General features: G+C 44.3%; 1 protein-coding gene across 2 annotated transcripts in view; it reads right to left on the bottom strand.

Annotated features, from left to right (window-relative positions):
• NRG4 (neuregulin 4) overlaps positions 1-16,236 on the bottom strand; it is a 53,973-nt gene that overhangs the window by 16,334 nt on the left and 21,403 nt on the right. For both annotated transcript variants that reach the window (XM_077468633.1, XM_077468632.1), the window contains 2 exons: positions 11,494-11,584; positions 1,097-1,246 (listed from right to left, as the gene is read on the bottom strand). In XM_077468633.1, the coding sequence (XP_077324759.1) occupies positions 1,097-1,246; positions 11,494-11,584 (241 nt within the window). The remainder of the gene's footprint in view (positions 1-1,096; positions 1,247-11,493; positions 11,585-16,236) is intronic.

The raw sequence follows: 16,236 nt of genomic DNA, 5'->3' as shown, positions 1-16,236 counted from the left end.
ACTTTTTTTTATATAATGCAGTGACACAAAGCGTTATAGAACTGAGGGGATGGCATAATCGTAGTATAAATATGATTGCACCAGGAGGTGGGGATTGTGCAGTGGACAGAGCTGACAGGCAGGGAGGGGTAGGAGGACACAGCAGAGCAGGGCTGCGGATTACGGAGGCACGTAAACTGACGATGGTTTCAGGGCTCTGCAGCCATGATATACCATGGTCATTTTACAGTGGGGGAGGGTATAGCCAGGCAGATCACCCAGGTGTTACAGGGGGCCAAGTTATGAAGCACAAGCACTGCGCTGTATAAAATGCATTAACTGCCAGGGCCATTTGTTTTTGTTTGCACAGTTTAAAAATCATTTTAGGCCTGAAGATTACACAAAACCCACAAATTATATTTTCTGAAAGCAGATACCCTAGCGAATAAAATAGTGGTAGTTCAAATTTTTTATGTCACACGATATTACAGAAAAATTTCAGTAAAAAACACACAAACGTGAATTTTAGGGAACATAAATGCAATAAATTACCCACATTTTTGGTAAAATTTAAAAGACGAGGTTGCACCAAGTAAATAGATACCCAACATGCAAAACCTTAAATTTTTGTGCGCCCAAACACCAGTACCCTATATTTTATTATAGGGGATGCTTCAAAAGCCCCTACAATTGGGCGGCAGTGCCGCGGCACGATTACCCTCACTTGACAGGCAGACTTCTGCCTGTCAAGTGAGGGTAATCGTGCCGCGGCACTGCCGCCCAATTGTTTGACACACAATTCTGGTGGCTGCAGCCTCAGGATTAGGTGTAATACACCCCCCCCCCCCCCCCCACCCCACTGTCAGGTCTGTATGACGTACAGACTCGGCAGCAAAAAGGTAAAGTACTGGATCAATTTTTTTTTTAGGGTAACAAATGCTTTAAATGTCATGAATGGCTTGAGCGTATAACACAACATTTGTAAAAAAACAAATATTTAAAATTGTGATTATTGCATTGCGAAGAATTCATTTTTCATTACATTTAAAAAAAAAGTAAATATAGATTTAAATTCTAGACACAACTGTCTAGAGTTACTGCGGAAGCATTAGCTTACCTGCAACAGAAATAGATGAAACCTAAAAATAGGAGGCCCAAAAAAAATCCTAATACCAGAAAATTTATGGAAAAGTCACTTTGGGGCTCTCTTTCCACACTAGCCAAAAGGATACCTTCACAGCGTTCCCCTGTGTAATTGTTAATACATCTGAAAAACAAATATGAAATATTACATAAAGTGACCACTAAATGCATGTGAGGTGTATATCTCCAATAACAGTACATTATTACAAAAAAAAAAAAAGAAAAGAAAAGCAAGGTTGGTCACTATTAGGGAATGCACCCGAAGATAATCTATGCAGCCACCACTGGCGTGTCATAATGTAGATAGAAAATGTCTGCAAAGGGGCTTCAGAAGATCAGCTGAACTGAGATAGGACAGAATGAAGAGTGGAAAAAAAATATTTTTTCCTAAACACTGTAAAATCCCTTTTTCTGAGTTAATTGACAGACGCAGCTTCTTGTTCTTGACCATAGAGCTTATAGCGCCAACTACGGGAGTAGGGCATGAGGCAAAAAGGAAACTCGCCACTGCCTAAGGGCAGTCCTAGCTGGTATAAACTCTGTCTCTACTATAGGCAAACCAGATGGTAACAAATCAGTACAAATAAAAAATAAAATAATCAAAGAGGGGTGGGTGTTGTTTCCTCCAGAGAAAGGGATTTTACAGTAACAAAAATTCAGTTTTATCTTTGTTCATTGATGGCAGCTTCTTACAGTGGCAAGAAAAAGTATGTGAAAACATTGGAATTAACTGGGTTTTTTGCTGTAATTTACCATAAAGTGCTTTTGGTAGCTCTGGATCAGACCTGCACAACACTCAGGAGTAATTTTTGACCATTCCTCTTTACAAAACTGCTTCTGTTCAGGCACATTTGTAGGATGTATGGTGTAAACGGCTCTCTTGAGGTCATTCTATGAGGATAAGGTCTGAGCTCTGAGTGGGCCACTCTAAGCCCTTATACACACGGTTGGACATTCCAACGGAAAATGTCCGATCGGACTGTTTCCATCGGAATATCTGACTGACAAAGTTTTAGAGCTGGGCTATAAAATTTTCCGACAACATGATCCGATCGGACTTTGTCCGATCATTTGTAGAGAATTCCGATCGGACAAAGTGCCATACATGCTCAGGTCAAATTCCTAGACCAAAGCTATTGGCTACTAGCCTGAACGTAGTCCCGTCGTAACGAAATAACGTCATCACGTTACGAATTTTCCGCCAACTTTGTCCGACCGTGTGTATGCAACACCAGTTTCGGACAAAATCTGACGGATTTTGTTGTCGGAATGTCCGACCGTGTTTACAAGGGCTAAAAGGTGCATTTTCTTTTTCTGAAGTCAGTCAGTGGTGGATTTACTCACTAACATTGTGATTTGCAAAGGTCTTTGGTGTTCATCTGAAGTTTGCCAATGTTTTTTTTTTTTCAAGCAGTGACTTCCTCTGTGGTGTTCTGCCCTGGACACCCTGCCTGTTCAAAGACTTATGTATCTGGGTTCTTCTTTACCTTATGGAGGATTGTGGGTGTGTGTTATCAACCTAAGCACATTTTGTTTGTCTATTATTGTGACTTAGATGAGAATCAGATCACATTTTAGGCAAATTACTGCAAAAAAATCATTTCACATGCTTTTTCTTGCAACTGTATTCTCGACAATAGGGACGCCTCAAAGCAGTGCCAAAGGTGAGGAGTGGGAAAAACAAAAGCCGAAACAGGCCAACAGGAGCTCAAATGGGAAAACACAAGCCTAATCGAAAAAAATAGCCCCCCAGAGGGAAAAGAAACCTGCAACATTTTGCAGCCAAAACTAGCATCTGAAGACACAAGAACACCCACCTTGTAAAACTTAGTGAAGGTGTGCACAGACCTTAGCCACCTTAACATTTGAGACCCAAATGCCTGATGTTGAAAAGCCCAAGGGGCACTGAGCTCACTGTAAGAATGTTCCATAACAAGGAAGGGAGGAACCTGACCCTTAATGGTATAAGCCTGAACAACCATTTGCCTAATCCACCTAGAAATGGTAGCAGAAGAGGCCGCCAGACCCTTAGCGAATCCGATCTCTGAAAAGACTCTGCAACAAACAGATACACCCAAATTGCATGGACCACATTTTAAGGATGTGAACTTAAAGAAGTCAGGACTATGTCCACATTCAAATGAAAATCAGACACCACCTTTGCAAGAAAGGAGGGGCACAGAAGGAGAACCACCTTATCCTTGTGTAGAACCAAATAAGGAGACCTACATGACAATGGTGCCAGCCCCGACACTCTGCTTGCAGAAATGATAGCCACCAAAAATAGCTACCTTCTGAGAGAGAGTAAGCAAGTGGATATCCCTAAGATTCTCAAAGGAGGCTTCTGAAGGACCAAGAGAAGCAAGGTTAACGCCCACGGCGGCAACAAGTACACACAGGAGGTGCCACACGCTGAACCCCTTGGATGAAAGTACAAATCAAAGAATGCATGGCCAGGGGACATTGAAATAAAATCACCAGGGCAAATACCTGGCCCTTAATGGTACTTAAAGCGGGATTCCACCCTAAAGTGGAACCTCCGCTGATCGGAACCCCCCCCCCCCCTCCGGTGTCACAATTGACACCTTTCAGGGGGGAGGGGGGTGGAGATACCTGTCAAAGACAGGTTTTTTTTTACCCACTTCCGGGCATAGACTCCCACGGGAGTCTACGCCATTTCCTGCCCTGCCGCGCTGTCTGCTGGGACACACACGGGTCCCAGTGACAGCGCGGAGATTTCCTATTGCGCGGCGCAGCTCGCGCATGCGCAGTAGGGAACCGGGAAGTGAAGCCGCCTAGAATGGCAGCCGAGGCCCGAGCGGTCGATCGGCCTCGGCTGCCGGCATCGCTGGAACCCGGGACAGGTGAGTGTCCATTTATTAAAAGTCAGCAGCTGTAGTATTTATAGCTGCTGGCTTTTAATATTTTTTTTTTGGGCGGAATCCCTCTTTAAGGCCAGCCTTTGCTCAACAACCCGTTGAAGAAAGGTCAAAATCGGAGCCACCGAGAAAGAACATGGCTGGACACTTGCAGCCTCACACCACAATATGTAGGCCTTCCAAGTACAATGGTATATCTTCCTAGAGGTAGATTTTCATGTTTTTAGCATGGTAGGGTTCACTAACATTCTCCTGTCCCTCAGAACCTGGCTTTCCATAGCCAAGCCTTCAAAGCCAGGAATGGTAAAGCAGTTTGGAAGATCAGCCCTTGAGATAGAAGATATTCCCTGAGAGGCAGCTGCCAGAGGACATTCATGACCAGCCACACCACACCAGCGTATCGGGATTGGCGAGGCCAATCCATAGCTACCAGAATAACCAGAATTCCTTTGCCCCCTATCCTGTGCAGTAAGCAGAGTGGAAGCTTGAGAGGAGGAAATACATAAATGAGACCATACCTGCTCAATGGTGCCACCAAGGCTTCTGTTGCTTCAGCCAAGGGATCCGTTGTAACAAACCTCGGAACCTTCCTGTTGAAATGAGACGCTACAAGGTCCATGTCCGGAGTGCCCCACTTCAGACAAATCTGATGAAAAACTTTCACATGCAGAAACCACTCTTCTTGATCCAACATCTGAAGGCTGAGGTAGTCTGCATGCCAATTTTCCACACCTGGAATATGCATTGCAGATCTGGCTTGCATGGCAGAGCTGGCACGTGACTTTCCACCAACCGGAGAATTCATGAAGTCTCCAGCGCCACTGCCAAACTCTTTGTCTTGCCTTGGTGATTGACATAGATCACTGCTGTGGCTTTTTCCAACCGAATCCTTACTGGGCATGCCCAAAGAAACTCTGTCTACTGTTTCAGGCATAGCTTGATTGCCCAAAGTTCCAGAACATTGATTGGCAGTCGAGGATTCTCCAGAATCCAGTGACTTCGGGCTGGGCTTGACCCAGGACCGGACTCCCTCCCAGCCAGACAGGCTGGCATCTGTCGTGATCACTGTCCAATGTAAGGAAAGAAACAATTTTCTCTCCTGAAGGGCAGGAGACCGAAGCCACCAAATCACCTATACTCTGGTCTTTCGACCTAAGCAGATCTGGGCATCCATTTATTTGGGGAACTTGTCCCATTTGGACAAGATTTCCTTCTGCAGGATACTCACGTGGAAGTGCGTGTACAAGAATGCCTCAAAAGTAGACACTATCAGAACCTGCACGCAAGAGCAGAGAGAGAACCATCTGTGGGACAGCAGTAGTCGAATCACTGATTGAAACTTCAGGAGCTTGTTCAATGGAAGGAACACCTTGGCCTGCCCTGAGTTGACAGTTACACCCAGATATTCCAGCTTCCTGGTCAGGAACTTTTGTAAAGTGCAGATCATAATTGCCACATCATCCATCAGTGCCGAGTGAGTCTCCACTCACAGAAGCAAGTCATCCAGATAACCAATCAAAGCAATTCTCAAAGGCCAGAACTGGAGCCAGCACCTTGATGAAAACCTGAGGAGCACAGGCAAGACCAAAGGGCAGCGCCACAAACTGATCATGTGCCTCTTCTACAGAAATGCCTGGCTCAATTGGGCATATGAAGGTACACATTCATCATGTCTTTAGAGGCCAGGAAATCCCCCTGATGAACAGAGGCTACCACGGACTGGATGGATTCCATTATGAACTTCTGCACCCTCACAAAGCAATTCAGGGCCTTGAGATCCAGAATTGAATAAACCTTTCCTTCATTCTTTGGAACAGTAAACAGGTTGATGTAAAATCCCCGAAACCTTTCCAAAGTCGGAAACGGAGCAATCACCCCCTGGAGCAGCAGATTCTGCACCACACCTGAGAGAGAGCCTGCGGATGAGACGTGGAGAGATGAAGAAAGGAATGACATAACCTCTCTGGTGGATAGGAATGAACTTCTATTTTGTAATCAGACAAAATCAGTTTGTGGACACACTTTTCGGAAAGTAGGGAGGTCCACAGAGCTGTAAAACAGTAAAGATGACCCCCCCCCCCCCACCCTGGAAACAGGTTGGGGCAAGCCTTCATGCTGAGGAGGACTTGTCCATTGGCTTGATAGGCTTGGTAAATCAGGGCTGCTTGGCACTTCCTGCGTGGGCATTTAAGGGTTTGTCGCCTTTGTCCACAGATCCATGAGTATGAAATATCAGAAAAAGGACCACATTTGCAACATGGTTTCTCCCCCCTTCTGGACTGTGAAAGAAAGGCCCAGGGTATCTCTAAAAGGTGTTCACCTCAAAAGGATATATCCACAAGAGCCTTTTTAGTTGTCTGGTCTGTAGACCAACACTTGAGCCACAGCACCACTGCTAAGGTAGAGAGCTTGGAAAGCAAAGGAGCCACATTTAAGGATGTATCACACACGTACTTAAAACTCTCGACCAACTGGTCTTTCAGTTTCATGTAGGTCAAAAGAACTTGCTCCCCCCCCCAGGCTTAGCCCATTTGGTGAGTGTCTGAGATACCAGGGTCATGGCCAAAACCAGCCATAGAGCCAAACCAGCAACAATAAACATAATGAGAGTGACCAATTCCACCTTCCTATTAACCGGATCCTTAAAGGAAGGGGATTCCTCCACCGGCATCATGGTTGCTTTGCTCAACCTTGAAACGGGAGAATCCACGACAGGTGGAGTGGTCCACTTTTACAGAACGGATGTCTCGAAGGGATAATGTATGGCAAAACATTTCGAGACCACAAAAGGGCCCTTTGGTCAATCACAATCCTTGTAGATAAATTTGCCAAAATAGGTGGGATAGGGAAGCACCTTAGCTGGGTGAGGTTGTTTGTGTGTACCAAAGGGAGCAGCCACTTACTCGGCAACCCTAGAGGCATCTTCTCTACAGTAATAAGTAAATAATACGTAATAAGCAATAAGTACTTCCACAATGTGTGACAGCTGCAGCAGAGGACTCATCCTTACTGACAGAAGGGTTGGGTATTACATCGTCAGGTCCTTTAGGCAGGACCGTCCCTGCAGCGGAAGTGTCAGATTCATGAGCCAACAAGACCAAAGAAGCAGGAAAGGGCGGGTCCATTTCTTGCTCACCTTTCGCCACCTTCACCTGGGAAACAAAGGACTCCAGAACTGCCAACAGTGCGTGAAGGGGAACAGAAGATCCTGAAGAACTCGCTGCCTCTAGGAGGGGATCAGGTGGTGAGGTGTGATCCTGAGACTCCATGAAGTAAGGAAACCCACTGAGAAGGCACCACCAGGGAAGCCCACCAGTTGCAAAGGAACGACCAGACACCCCACAAGGCAGAGAGGAGGGATACCCAAGCAGGACTCACCACTGCCCAGTCCCTAAAGAGAAGAGCAGCAGTCCAACCACAGGAAGTGCAGACCCAGGAGGCCACATGCAGTGCGCACCTGAGTAGACAGAAATTCTGGGGAAAGCTGCTCCAGTGAGCTAATAAGAAAAACAGGTGGCTAAGATGGCCAACGCCTCACTGCTCCAAGAAAATGGCCGCTGCATTGATCCCCTCTCCCGAAGCTCAAGTGACCAAGCAGTTCAGTTCACCATAAGATGGCCACCAGTGGTGTAAAAGAAAATGGCAGCCATCAGAGCCCAGGAGATAACCCAGCAGCAACTTAGGACCAGGATGGGAGGAGAAGAACCCCGCAGGGCCGGTCATCCCTAGGAGCACCCCGCCCCACACCACACTTGGAAGGGAGAGGGGGAGCACTACTTACCTTTCCCATGGAGTATGCAGGTGATGCTCCCTAGACAGGTTTGCCTCCCAATGAAGTGGGGGGGGGGGGCTGTCAGCCAGGGTAGTGCTGTGACATGGAGGTTCAGGAAGACGTTTAACTCTTCAGCTGCCCCGGTCCCAAGTGGGGCTGTCGCAGCTGACCCAGCGCATAGCTAAAGATCTGCATGCACTTGCTGGCCAGACTGGGGTGATTATCCAGCCTCGCTGTTGATTGAAAATCTCCACAGGCAGAAATCCCAGGAAAGTAAAAAAGAAAAGCTATGAAACCACAGGTTCCAGCAGGGAACTATGTACTTACTCCTAAACACTAGGCAGAAATAGCTGAGAAGGAGTTTATACCAGCTAGGACTGCCCAAAGGTGGTGCCAAGTTTCGTTTCTGCCTAGTGTTCTACTGTGGGTGTCGCTATAAACCCTATGGATGAGAATGAGAAGCTGTGTCCATCAAAAAAAGAAACAGTATTTTATTTTAAAAAATAAATAAAAAATACCTGCCAGCTGATTGAGCTATACAGTGCTTTCATTGGGGTGTACATGTATTTAAATTCTATGTTGAACTGTAAATTATGAACAATATAGTAATGGAATCCTATATACTTAATAACACACATTATTTATCAATGGAAACAGACTAGGCTTTTATATTCAGCAAGAAAGTCTGAAACATATTAGGTTAGATATGGGGATTTTGTGTTGAATGGTGTGTGCATGCTGTCCTTACAAACTGCATTTGTAAACTGGTAGTTGGTGCTTCTCTAATATAGGACAAATCTCTGCTGTTTTCAGATTAAGTAAACATAACTATATATGTATATCCTGAGTACAAAATGCAGCAGTTGCTTGCATTACCTGCAAGTTAAACGTTTTGGAGGCAATTTGATAAGGCATTTGCGACGCATAGATACATGTGTATGTAGTCAGAAGTCTTGCACCTAATTTATGAAAACCCTGCAACATTTTAATTCAGTACTAACAAGTGCACAAAGAAATACCACCATAAGTGATAAGGAAAGTTAGGGTAAACAAGACCTCTTCCATGTTGAAGAAAATTGATGATTGAGTCATAAAAGTAATTATTGTGTTTCTTCTCTGCCTGTAAGGCTGGCTATAGACAGAGTGATTTTCTTTCTTGAAACCACAGGTTGCAGGAAAGAAAATCATTGGATTCCCCCGTCAGCACAGTTAGTGTTGAAGGAGGAATCCCTCCCGCTGTGCCATTATGTTCTTCCAGACGGCAAGGCTGTCCCCGCCGGGAGAACACAGTGATTATTGCTAGTTTTGGCTTTAACAGCTGCTAGAAATAATTGTATGTAAAACCTTACAGGCTGGTTGTACCCCAGTTGATCGATCGATCAATCAACCGGGGTACATTTAGCCTGCCCATATATGGCCTGAACTGTCTATGGCCAGCGGTGACTCTGCTGCTAGCAATTTCTCAAAATCGCCAGTGGTAGGATCGCCAAGAAGCTGCCCATTTATTTCTATGGAATTGCTATCTCTGTAGCTAGTGATCAAGAGTTAACAGCGTGCGGGTCAGCCACAGAGACGCCTCATTGTCTCTCTCTACAAAGGGACCGATTCCATAGGGACAGACAAGCAGCCTTTTTAGTGACACTACCACAGATTTTTCTCTAGTGGCAGAATCGCCCAGATAATACCAGCTTAATGGTGGCAATACATACTTTGATAAATTATCAATTTCCTGATCTCTTTGAATGGGAATAATCATAGTTACATACATAGTTACATAGTAGGTGAGGGTGAAAAAAGACACAAGTCCAACCTATGTGTGTGATTATATGTCATTATTACATTGTATATACCTGTATGTTGTGGTTGTTCAAGTGCTTATCTAATAGTTTCTTAAAAACTACCAATGCTCACCGCCGCTGAAACCAACAAAATCAATTTATAGTCAACAACCTTTTCAATTGATATGCCCCACAAGAGGACAGTTAACCACTTAAGCCCCGGACCAATTTGCAGCCAAAGGACCAAGCCCCTTTTTGCTATTCGGCACTGCGTCGCTTTAACTGACAATTGCGTGGTCATGCGACATGGCTCCCAAACAAAGTTGGCGTCCTTTTTTTCCCACAAATAGAACTTTCTTTTGGTGGTATTTGATCACCTCTGCGGTTTTTATTTTTTGCACTATAAACAAAAATAGTGGGACAATTTTGAAACAAATGCTATATTTTTTACTTTTTGCTATAATAAATATCCCCAAAAATATATAAAAAAGCTTTTTTTTCCTCAGTTTAGGCCGATATGTATTCTTCTACATATTTTTGGTAAAAAAAAAAATCACAATTAGCGATTATTGATTGGTTTGCGCAAAAGTTATAGCGTTTACAAAATAGGGGAAAGTTTTATAGCATTTTTATCAATTTTTTTTTTTTTACTAGTAATGGCAGCGATCAGCGTTTTTTTATTGTGACTGCGACATTATTGCGGACACATCAGACATTTTTGACACATTTTTGGGACCATTGTCATTTATACAGCAATCAGTGCTATTTAAATGCATGGATTCCTGTGTAAATGACACTGGCAGTGAAGGCGTTAACCACTAGGGGGCGGGGAGGGGTTATGTATGACGTTATGTGTTTTTTTTTATTGTAGGGGGCGTGGCCTGGCATGTGACGTCACTGATCGTCCTTCCCTATATCAGGGAGCAGACGATTGGTGACAGCCACAGTAGGAAGCACGGGAAGAGGTTTGTTTACACAGACCTCTCCTAGTTCTTCAGCTCTGTGACCCGATCGCGAGACACCAGCGGCGATCGGGTCCGCTGGTCCCGCGGGCATGGTCACGGATCTCAGGACCGGGTCGGGAGCGCGTCGCCCCGACCCACGGCTAGGCACTTAAAGAGCACCGTACCGGTACGTGCTTGTGCCCAGCCGTGCCATTCTGCCGACGTATATGTGCAGGAGGCAGTCCTTAAGTGGTTAAGATATGATCATAACTTATGATTCCACCTCTGTTTCCACCATGAAATTTCAGAATCTCATTATTGATAAAAATATGATCGTATTCATGAACAATGTATCTCGGTGCTACTGACTGATGCACAATAATATTCCACCCTGGTTGATCAACCGATCATCTCGGTTTGATCAAATCCGATCATAATTGAATCTAAATGGATGAGAAGGGAAGTTATAGCTATTTGATTGTTTGTGGATTCCATTGTTTTGATCATTGAATGGCACATCGATCAGATAAAAAAAAATTAACTCCATAAAACTCCACCACTTCTCAGGAGAGATGCTTGTGACGGTTTTGTCATAGTTGCAAAAGATTAGTATACCATACCAACACAAGTATCTGATTTTTTTTTGCAGGTTCTACCATTTGTCACACAACCTGGAGACAAGTTTCTAACAGTATCTACGACACACTGAGCTGTTTTTGTACCAGCAATTATCACAGAGATCAAGGGGGTTAGCAATCATGACCTGCACATATATACAGGCCAGTAAATCAGAAGACACAACTTAATTGCTAGTCTGTGTCCTCATTTAATATATAATTACAGGATTGCTGTTCAGAGATAAAGGAATAATAATGATCTGCAGTCATTATAACCTATAACCAATCGCTTCCCAACGCCACAAATTCTTCATATATCTGATATGGTATTTTTTTTTTATTTCTGTCTGGTTTAGCTTATACAGACACACAGTTACTTACCTGCAAAGTTGATTAGGTCCTATGCTATAACATATGCCTCCATTCATACAGAAACCCTTCTGTTCTTTCTCTGCACAGGGTACTCCATGACCTGAAATGCAAAGTGTAAATCATGTGATCACCACAGTTACACTCAGAATGCTGTCATCGCTTGTTTATTTAAAACCACATTTTACGCATGAAAGTCCACCTCTTCCTGTCTCCAATTTATCTTTTCACAATGTCTCCATTAATGATTTTTACATCTACTACTGATCGAGCTAGGCTGAACTTTAGCCAGCAACGCATTTCCGAAACAGTTTAGTACTTGTGAGCATAATATTAACCTACCCAGTTAAAACTGTTAGGATGTTGCTTTAATACATGAATATGTTACTTACTTGTGAGGTTTTCAAATTACGCCCGATTCTAAACAGGCACAACATTATTTCTGACCACTGAAGGGAGACTTACAAATTAGGCTTCATGCTGATAGAAAACATTTCTCTACATTTAAATTAAATTACACTTTTATCAAGTCTTTCCCCTTTGCTGCATAATCTGCTCAGTAAATGCCTACGATCTCAAAGATTTCTACTGTTGTAAATCAGCTGCCTTGGGAACCTCCCTATTTGTCAGATATCACATTTTTTTAATTTAGAAGAGCTAAACATTTCCTGATATGTAACTCTTCCATACATCAATCATTATATGATGTTAACTAGCCCACTTTATTACTGCTGTCCTTTGGCCTAAACAACATATCGTGTCTTGGAATTTTCAAATCTCATAAACCCAAATTTTATTCACAATAAAAAACACATCAATAGTTTAAACTGAGAAAATATAAAATTTTAACCACCTCAATACCAGGCACTTAAACACCTTCCTGCCCAGACCAATTTTGAGCTTTCAGCGCTGTCGCACTTTGAATGACAATTGCGCAGTCATGCTACTCTGTACCCAAATGAAATTTTTATCATTTTTTTCCCACAAATAGAGATTTATTTTGGTGGTATTTGATAACCTCTACGGTTTTTATTTTTTGCTAAACAAATAAAAAAAAGACCGAAAATTTAGAAAAAAATATGTCTCCTTCACTGATGGGCACTGGTGGGGCGGCACTGACGGGCACTGATAAGGCGGCACTGATGAGGTGGCACCAATGAAGTGGCACTGATGAGGTGGCATTGATGGGCACTGATATGTGGCACTGATAGGCGGCACTGATGGGCACTGATAGGTGGCACTGATGGGCGACACGGATGGACACTGATAGGTGGCACAAATTGGCATGGATAGGCGGCACAGATGGGCATGGATGGGCACTGATAGGCCGCATGGATGGGCACTGATAGTTGGCACGTATGGGCACTGATAGGCTCCATTGTATTGTACTGATGGGTGTCAAACAGTGTCAAACAATAATGCATGCCAATCAGTGATGCCCATTGAGGGCACTGATTGACATCCATTGTGGGCACTGACTGGCATCCCTGGTGGTCTAGGGCGGCATACCTGGTGCTGGGCATCCCTGGTGGTCTGGTGGCGTCCCTGGTGGTCCAGTGTGGGCATCCTCGGGGGGGCTGCTCTGATAATCGATCAGCACAGACCCCCCCTGTCAGAGGAGCAACCGATCGGCTCTCCTCTACTCGCATCTGACAGACGCGAGTGAGGAAAAGCTGATCACCGGCTCTTCTTATTTACACTGTGATCAGCCGTGATTGGACATGGCTGATCACGTGGTAAAGAGTCTCCGTCGGAGACTCTTTACCGAGATCGTAGTTGCGGGGTGTCAGACTGACACCCCGCAACAACGATCACTGCGATGCGTGCCACGGGGGCGTGCAGTGGCTCAAAATCCTGAGGACGTCCTATGACGTCCGGTCAGAATTTTGAAACCACTTTGCCGTCGTCATTTGTCTATGGGCGGGCGGCAAGTGGTTAAGAAAAGAATAAGGTCATTTTGAAATTGATGGCATCAACATGTCTCAAAAAAGCACAGAGCAACAAAAAGCTGGCAAAGTACAACCCCAGTTCCAAAAAAAGGTGGGAGGGGGCCATGTTTACTATGGTGTAGCATCCCCTCTTCTTTTAAAGTGGTTGTAAACCCTAATAAAAAAATAAAAAAACACCCTGCAAAGTAAAGGCATAATGAGCTAGTATGCATAAAATACTAGCATATTATGAATTACTTACCCAAGAATGAAGCCCCCACAGCCATCCTCGTCTCCCCCTCCGGCCGGCGACATCTATCCCGGAGCTTACTTCCAGGTATCGTGGCTCCGGCGATGTGATTGGCCGGAGCCGCGATGACATCACTCCCACCAATGCGCGAGAACCGCCGGGAACGGCACATTACAACTGAAGCAATGACACATACTGCTATTGCTTCAGTTGGCTTAAGTGCGCATGTGCCACATGACTTCGGCACATGCAAATACAGGGATATCCAGTGCAGCTACAGGTAAGCCTAATTATAGGCTTGCCTGTAGTTTAAAGTGGTTGTAAAGAGTTTAAAACCACTTTAACAACACTCTGCAAATGTCTGGGAACTGAGGAGACCAGTTGCTGGAGTTTTGGTAGAGGAATGTTGTCCCATTCTTGCCTGTGCATATGCTGCTCTAAAACCTGGATATAACTTTTAGCATTGATGGTGCCTTTCCAGATGTGCAAGCTGCCCATTCCATACACACTAATGTACCCTCATACCATCAGAGATGTAGACTTTTGAACAAGCTGGAAGGTCCCTCTCCTCTTTAATCCAGAGGATGCGGCACCCATGGTTGCCAAAAAGAACGTCAAACTACTATTTGACTACAGAACAGTTGTCGACTTTGCAACAGACTATTTTAAATGAGCTTTGGCGTAGAGAAGATGGCAGCTTTTATGAATTATGTTCAGATATGGCTTCTTCTTTGCATGATAAACCTTTATCTTGCATTTTTGAATGGTGCGGCAAACTGTGTTCACAGACAGTGATTTCTGGAACTATTCCTGAGCCTGTGCAGTGATGTCCTTCACAGAATAATGCCTGTTTTTAATGCAGTACTTTTTGAGGGACCGAAGATCACGTGTATCAAATACTGTGTTTTGGCCGCGGCCTTTGCACACAGAGATTTCTTCAGATTGTTGGAATCTTTTGATTATATTATGTACTGTGGATGATGATTTTTTTAAGTCTTTGCAATTTATTTATTTTTATCCAGAAAAAAAAGTTTATTGAGGCCTTCTTCCTCCTGCACGTGAACGCCATGTCCACTAAAAAGTACAAAAAATCCATTCTATGTCCTCTGGTGAATGCCGCAAGAGCATGTATACCGCTCCACTGGAAAAGCCAGGCCCCTCCATCGGTGGCGTCCTGGGTTCGTAGGGTGGAGGAAATTAGTAGACTGGAGGACCTGGTGCTTACGGGGAGGCAACAGCAGGAAAGATTTAGGAAAACATGGGCACTCTGGCACCAATTTATCTTCTCGCCCGAAGGGGTATCTCTGAGGACCTTGTAATATGATCGGCGATATATACTGCATGGGGGGTAGGGCAGTCCTGAATCAACCAGAAATCCCCCCCTCCCCCCCTCACCTCACCCCCCCTCTCCTTCCCCCCCCCCCTCACCTCACCCCCCTCTCCTTCCCCTCTCAGTCTTCCCTGTCAGTGTCCCTTCCCCCACCCTTAATGGTCTCTGCCTTGATACTGGGTTTTTACCGGGGTATCGAGGTTCTGATGAGAGCCGGAGCTGGGGGAACTGAAGGGATCTAGGCTCCCGAACACGCTTCGGCATTGGAGGTGTTATGGATGGGCCATGTACAATGTTTTCTATGATCCTGTCTCTCCCGTGATCTCGGCAATATGTTTGATGTATGTCTCCCTTTTCCTCCCTCCCCTTTTTTTGTTTGTATCCCACTTCTATGTTGTATTACATGTCCATGACCATGTTGGGCATTGTTTGAAAATTAATAAAATTTATATTTGGAAAAAAAAAAAAAAAAAAGTTTATTGAAAAACACATGGTAAACTTACACCGAGGTTACATATTCACTTCTACACCTTTACAGCCATCATAGACAGTCTGTATACACGGTCTGCAGATCGAGTTTAACATTCTTGACTACTTGATCTTACCCCAAGTCTTGCTTCAGCCAGAGGTAGCCCTGCCCAAGTCATGAAGCACATGGCCTCCCAAACCACCTTTTCAAGTTAATAGTCTGCCCATGACCAGATCCACCGGGGCAAGCCCCGGTACATCCAGCCACGGTCTCCACAACTTCTCGAGTTTCTGGGCACAGCCCCTATGTTGGAAAATAATTTTTTCCTTCCAGATCATCTTTCCCATTGTGTTGATCCACTCTTTAAGAGCAGGGGGATCCTCCAAAATCCAGTGGGTCATTATTAGCTTATGTCCTAAAAATAGAGATCTAATGACAGCCACCCGTGTGCATTCTTCCTATTCCAATTCCCCTAGCACATTGAGTAAGCAGTGTTTTGGGTCTGCTGGTAGCAAGACTTGAAATACCTTGTTTATGGTGTCCACCACAAGTCGTTGCAATTTTACATTGTGGAACATTATTCTGAAATTGTCCGAAAAATGACATTTAAACACAGCTTTTAACAGATTGGTGAATCTCTGCCTATATTTACTTCTAAGACACTCTGACTCTCTAAGATGCCCTTTTTATACCCAATCATGTTACTGACCTGTTTCCAATTAACCTAATTAGTTGCAAAATGTTCTTCCAGCTTTTCCTTGTGATTACCACTTTGACA

The sequence above is a fragment of the Lithobates pipiens genome, unplaced genomic scaffold (assembly GCF_037356315.1).
Source record: "Lithobates pipiens isolate NorthernLeopardFrog02 unplaced genomic scaffold, aLitPip1_a1.2 Scaffold_8, whole genome shotgun sequence".
In the NCBI taxonomy this organism is placed as follows: Eukaryota; Metazoa; Chordata; class Amphibia; order Anura; family Ranidae; genus Lithobates; species Lithobates pipiens.
This window is presented reverse-complemented; position numbering and strand designations above follow the sequence as displayed.